This window comes from Sarcophilus harrisii, chromosome 6 (assembly GCF_902635505.1).
Source record: "Sarcophilus harrisii chromosome 6, mSarHar1.11, whole genome shotgun sequence".
In the NCBI taxonomy this organism is placed as follows: Eukaryota; Metazoa; Chordata; class Mammalia; order Dasyuromorphia; family Dasyuridae; genus Sarcophilus; species Sarcophilus harrisii.
Window position 1 is genome coordinate 248,341,840 of NC_045431.1, and position 7,036 is coordinate 248,348,875.

Genomic DNA, 7,036 nt, shown 5'->3' on the forward strand with positions numbered 1-7,036 from the left:
CTTTGGAGGGCACCCTAGACTATATCTGAGAGGACCCTGACCATCCTCCTCATACCAAAGTTGTCAGCTCTCTAAGGTCCTCAAGTAATAAAGAGCACTTAACTCTCTCTTCACCTTCAGCTGAAAGCAGAGGACTAGAACTGAAGCACCAGCCAAGGCCTCTCCTTTCCAGAAAACCTTCTCTTGGAAAGCCATGGGTCCTCATTCTATTGAACTCAAAACAAAGAAGTCAAAGGAAATTGGTATATATTCTGAGAGACAGGAGGCCAAAGCATTGCATGTTCAAGATAGTTTTTGGATCAGAGTTTTTGGCTAAATGATTTATGAAGTCAGAAGCATTGGATGGTGGTAAGGAACAATTAATTCTTTTCTCCATTTTCATTTATTTGTTTACCTAAGAATATAGAGTCTAAAGCTGGATGGAGTGTTAAAAATACATTAGCCCAGGGATTGTTAACCGTTTTAAGTCTCATGGACTCTTTTGGCAGTCTACTGAACTCTTCTGAATCATGTTTAAATACAACAAATAGAAAAATTAGTGTTATTTATGCCAAGTGACTGATATAAATGAGAGAGATTTTAACTGGGATTCAGGACCCCTCAGTTCTATTCCCAGCTCGGCTATCAACTTGCTATTTAACGTATCCTTTCTGAACCTAATATTTTTCATCTATAAAATGTGGAAGTTGGATTCAATGCCTGAGCTATTTTTTAACACAATAAAGTTCTAGGGGCACAGCAAACATCTAATAAATGTTTTCTGATTTGACCAGTTCTGGTGCATTCTCTGTTCTATGATCCAGTGTTCCTTTTAGCACTATCATCTACAATCCTTCCCAGCTCAGATGAGATATGACACAATCCTTAGGAAGAGATCAGCATCTGCTCCTTCTTTGAATCTCATGCAGAATCACACATGTTACAGGGCATGTAACAGCATTAGATAACAATTTCTTAAGGGTCTAGTGGACAGTTCTTCAGTCACTACAGACAGGTCCTAGAAAAGTTCCAACTTTTGATAATCCTGTACAGACTCAGGGCACCAGTAAACATTAAGTCTGGCTGTTTGGAAGGAGCTAGCAAACTGAATAGTCAAGCCTAACTTGACTAATGAGGAAGCTGATACCTTCAGGACAGGACTTGGGGTTCTTGTGACTCATTAAGCTGTTAAATTTTGGTTTTTCTTAGGTCTAAAACCAGAGTCTTCAGTCCATGGTCCAAAAGATAATTCAAGGATCTTTAATCTTATAAAATCACAAAAGTATAGACTTAGAACTCTGAAGGACTTCAGAAGTCAAATAGTCCAAAATCTTCATTTACAAATGAGAAAAGTTGTACAAAGGTGAAATATGAACACTTGTCTTCTGACTCCAGAACCAGAGTGCTGAGGAAGAAATTGCCCTCTGTATGTTCTGATGCAATAACAGGCATGTCTTTTCTCCTGGGCCACTTGTGCCCGCATGTTGCCATGAACCCTCTATAGAAGAGCTGTCCAATGTAGAGAGGGGCTTCTATAGGGTCTTTGAACAGTTCCTGGTTACTTCTTTATTGTCCGACATGTCTTCCTAACCTTCAATAAGTAATTGATGATCTCTAACTATGGAGGGGAATTATCCCATAATCTCCACAGTTCTTTGGACTCACCACTTGCCCACTCAGGGAATTTTTGTAATCCTGAAGCTTCCTTTAAAGTAGTTCACTTCAACAGATATTCCTGAAAGCTCTTTCTATATACCAGACACCATTGATTTGGACAAACTTGATGTTTTATCAGCAGGAAGAATCAGTAGGATACGAGTCAGGGAATTCAAGGATTCCAGAAGAGACCTTAAGGAAAATGAAGCTTCCATTCCTCATTTCTAGGCAGAAATACTTGGGCTCAGAGAAGAAAGCAATTTGACCAAAATCACACAACTAGTTAGGAAATGAAGGGATTTTAAACCAGGATTCCTAGAACCTTAATCAAAAGAGAACAGCCTGTTGGAGTGTAGTATTAAAAAACCTAAGACTATACTATAGTCTTCTGTATAATTAATGGAACAAAATAGTTTCCCTTTCACATCTCCCGCACTACATCTAAGGGACCTTACTTTTCTTTCAGAAGAATTTTGTTAATATTCTTCCTTTTTTATACATATCACTGTCATTTTTCAATGACTTTTCTCCTGCCACAATAGAGTTCTTCCTGAAATAACCTACTTTAGTCAAACCAAAATATATATGTATTATATGTCTGAAAGTACATGACTCATTTCACACTAACTGTTTAGCATGTGTGCTAAGAGGTAGAAGCCCAGTTTTATCCTCAATTCTATAGTGTTATTCAATACGATGAAATCCAGAGAAATCAGAAGGTATCAGTGAGAAGAGGGAGAGAATTCCAAATTTGGGGAATAGCCAGAAAAAAGTGCTCTAAGTGGGAAGATGGTGTACCTTATAGGAAAAACATCAAGGAGGACAATATCGCTGCATCACATAATATGTGGGAAAATATAATGTATATAAATATTAGAAGTGTAATAAAAGATCAAGATAACAATAACTAGTTTAAAAATAGATTTTATATTGAATTCTGGAGACAACTGGAAACCATTGGAAGTAAATAAGTGCAGGGAATAGGGGAAGGGCTAACATGGTTGTAACTGAATTTAAGGATGATCACTTTGGCAGCTGAGTGAAGACTAGGATAGAATGAAGTAAGACTTGAAGCAGGAACACCAATTAGCAACCTACTATGGTAGCCAGGACAGATGGAAATAGGGCCCCATACAAGGTACAAGGTGGTGGAAGTGTCAGAGAAAGAAAATGGGCTTAGCAAGAGATGTCATAAAGGTAGAAATGAGGAAACATGGCAAATAATTGGACATGGGAAGTGAGAGAAAGAGTAGTTGATAGCATCTACTTTGGAAGCCTTGATGATGGGGAGATGACTATGCCCTTCATAATAATAGCCAAGTCAGGTCTATATGTCTTAAAGGATGAGGTCTTATCATTGAGTAGAGATCTACTTGGTTGCAAATACATGTGGCTATCTATTCTTCTTGGGTTAAAAAAAATTATGCCTGCATTCCTGCTATAAATCCTATTTGGTTATAGTATATCGTCCTGGAGATGACTTTCTGTAATCTCATTGCTAATATTTTTGCATCAATATTCATTACAGAGATTGATGCTCTTGCAAGATCATGGGGATCAAAACTAAAAGGGACTGTACATGTAACCTATTCCAACCTCTTAATTTAATTTAGATAACTGAGAGAACTGGGAAGAAAAGTGACTTGTCCAATGTAAAATAACTGGTAAGAAGTAGAAAAAGGTTCAAGACTCAGGTCTTTGGCTTCCTGATTATGTTCTGGAAACAAATGACTTTGGTAAAATGTGACACCTATCTTTAAGAATTGGAAGGATTGTCATTGTACACAAGGAGTCTGGGGTCCAGGAGCTGAGAGTTCCCTGGGACTCTCATGTTTTTCTATGTGTGCTTGGCTATCTTTGTATCAAAGCTTAGTGGGGCACTCACTACATAGATACTTAAACCTGAAGTCAAGAAGACGTGGCCCAAGACACATTAACTGTGGTCCCAGGCAAGTCACTTAATGTCTCCCTACCCCATTTTTTTCATGTGTAAAATGGGCATTTGTGAGAGCAAAAGGAGATAATATTTAAGTGCATGGCAAATCTTGAGCTTTATTATTGATATCATTGTTATAATTATTATTAAATTTAGACTCTCCGCAAAGGCTCTGTGTGTTTGCAAGGGAAGAATGTCCCCTAGTTTGAGGGAATTATATTAGAATTACATAACTTCCCAGTTAATAACTTTTTGCGAAATCCAATCAATGTCAATAGGCTGGTTAACAATGGAGAAAATAGTGGATGGTGGCCCATGAACAAGCTTACTAGAATGCCCAACCCTCCAAGGTTACTCCAACAGCTTTGAAAAGAGAAGAGCTCTGCCTTTCCCTGGAAACCCAAACTTCCAGGTTGAGGAGCAGTTGGAACAGGAATCTCAAGGGAATATAATAACTATTCTTCCTCCTCCAAGCTTTCTTCTCTTCTTCCTTTCTTCTGCTTTTGCTGCTTCTTCTTTATCTTCACTCTTCTAGCTCTATGAGAAGAATTTTACTCTATTCATCTTGTAGTCAAGTGAACTATATTTTCTGCCACCAGAATTTCCTGGTGAGATGGTGTTGAATGAAACACTAAATGTTCTTTCCCACTAAGTCTTTTCCTCTGCAAATGGGAATAGTCTGTGCCTAGGTATTATTCTTTTACATATTTTCTTCCTTAGAATATTCAACTGATCTTTTTGTGATACCATAGACATGGTACCTTTTCTGTACTTTCTTATTTCTTCATCTTAGGTGAATGTTAATCTGGAGATAGAATGAATCAAGTGACAAACTTGTTAAATATAAAAACACAAAAAATACGAAAAAAAATCTCAAGTACCACGAGCTACTAGTGACAGCAGCAGAGACTACTGTAGCTGGCAGCAACAATAATAGACTAAAAGGACGCATGCCAGGGCTGCATTGGTCCAATATCCAATAGATTTCACCAAAAAAAAACTGGCCCAAGCTAAGAAGCTTGTTCAAAGTCCATTGATTATGTTACTTACAGAATTACTCTTGGTGGTTATGCCAGTAAAGAAAAAGATGTTTAGACCCAGAAAGTATCACTTGATAAATTATAGCCTCTACTTGACTTCCTCAGTACCTTTGTTAATGAAGTTGGAATCAGTTCCCACAGAGGCTTTTCTTGCATGTTTGTGTGTGCGTGCGTGCATTTGTCTCTGTGTAAAAGGAAATAAATGAGGTTGGGCAATCTCTTGAGTTGAAGAGGAATATTTCATTCACTTTAAGTTTGAGACTATGCTCTTCAATGATTCCATTATACAGAAAGGACAATGTACCTTTTGATTTCAAAAGGGCTCATTTTTTTAAATTCTACCTTTTCTAAATCATCTCAGTACAAAAATTCTCTAAAAATAAATTAGTTCTACTGGTTAAGTATTATTGAAAAGATCCCATCAGAATGGGAGCTTTGGAGCAATGGAGTTTATGAGCAATGATGTTAAAAGTCACGACCACTCAGGATTACCCCTATAATGCTAGTCAACTGGCTTCTAAAGATTCAATTTACCTTTTCAAATTCACAATTGTGAGAGTGAGCATAGAGAGTTTTGTACCAATGATATATATTAGGCTGTAAGAGAAAAGTGGCACAATAGAGATCATTCCCTTCATGAACAAATGAAATTAAGAACCAAAGAGGTAAAATTATTTCTGCCAAAAGATCTTTAATAAATGTTGGAAGTCCAAAACTCTACCAGTCCATGATTTTAGAAACAAAATGAAAGTTGCTGATATTTTCAAGGAAATCCAGTAATGGGGTTTGATTTTCTATTTTTCTTTGATAGGTGACATGTCTTCTCCTGCTCTTATTCATCTTAACCAATCTGGCCCCACTGAGTTTGTATTCAGGGTGTTTACTTCTTCCACCAGGATTCAGATCCTCCTCTTCTGCTTCTTCCTTTTTCTCTATGTAATGATTCTCTGTGGGAATGCTGCCATTATCTGGGCTGTGTACACAAACATCTCACTACAAACACCCATGTACTTTTTCTTGTCCAACCTATCTTTCCTGGAGATCTGTTATACAACTACTTTGGTACCGCTGATGCTCTCCAACATCATGGGGGAAAGGAAGCCCATCCCAATGGGTGGTTGTGCAACTCAGATGTTCTTTTTTGCCACCCTTGGCAGCACTGACTGTTTCCTATTGGCTGTCATGGCATATGACCGCTATGTGGCCATCTGCCATCCCCTACAATACACTCTCATCATGACCCCACAGCTGTGTACCCAAATGGTGGCTGGAGCCCTGGGTCTGGCTCTTTTTCTTTCACTGCCACTCACATCATTGGTCTTCACCCTGCCCTTCTGTGGACGCTTCCTGGAGATCAACCATTTTTTCTGTGATATACCACCTGTCCTACAGCTAGCTTGTGCTGACACTCGTGTGCCACAGGCTGTCCTCTATGTGATAAGCATCCTTGTGCTGACCATCCCCTTCCTGCTCATTTGCATTTCTTATGTCTTCATTGCCATCACCATCTTGCATATTCCTTCAGCTGAGGGACGCCAGCGAGCCTTCTCCACTTGCTCTTCCCATCTCACTGTGGTCCTACTACAATATGGCTGTGGCAGTTTGGTTTACTTTCGACCCCCATCAAGCACTCCTGCAGATGAAGATAGGCATATTGCCTTAGTCTACACCTTTGTTACTCCCCTCCTCAACCCTATCATTTATACCTTAAGGAATAAGGATGTCAAAAATGTTCTGAAAAAAGCCATGAGCAAAAAGGCAGCCTCTGAGAACCTGTGAAGGTGGAGGATAGGAGACTCAATGGTTGCTAAGAAACAAAGGCTTTAAAAAGTACAGCTCCAATGCATCATTTCCCATAATTCATGCTTTCTTAGTTTCTTCAGTTTCATAATAGGTGCTCAATAAATGATTGTTGGCTGACTGATTGATTAAATTGCTTCTGAGACATCATTTCCCACAATTCATACTTTCTTAGTTTCTTCAATGTCATAATAGGTGCTCAATAAATGATTATTGGCTGACTCATTGATTAGGTTGCTATCAACATTGGAAGGTTTTCTGAGACTCTAATACTCAAGAGAGCAACATGGATAAAATTAAAACTTTTTATTAACAGAGAGGCTAGAATCAGTGATGACTATGGTCTCTTGAAATCCTTCAGACTGTAAGTTTAACTGTCTTACTTTTGTGTAGAATCCTACTATTTCCCGGAGCATTTTTGTTTTCTGCCACTGTAATTTTAGGTTTCAAAGCAATGATAATTATTTTTACCATATTAATATTATCATTGTTATTGTTGTTGTTATTGTTCAGTTCTTACAATCATGTCTGACTCTTTATGACCCCATTTGGGATATTCTTGACAAAGACATTGGAGTAGTTTTTCCATTTCCTTCTGCAGCTTATTTTAAAGGTGCGGAAAGTG

General features: G+C 38.2%; 1 protein-coding gene across 1 annotated transcript; it reads left to right on the plus strand.

The window, feature by feature from the left end:
* Positions 1-323: 323 nt before the first annotated feature.
* LOC100914237 (olfactory receptor 10Q1-like) lies at positions 324-6,390 on the plus strand. Its single transcript, XM_003773972.3, has 2 exons — positions 324-348; positions 5,423-6,390. Exons 1-2 carry the CDS (start codon positions 324-326, stop codon positions 6,388-6,390), a joined length of 993 nt encoding a protein of 330 aa, XP_003774020.3.
* Positions 6,391-7,036: the final 646 nt, after the last annotated feature.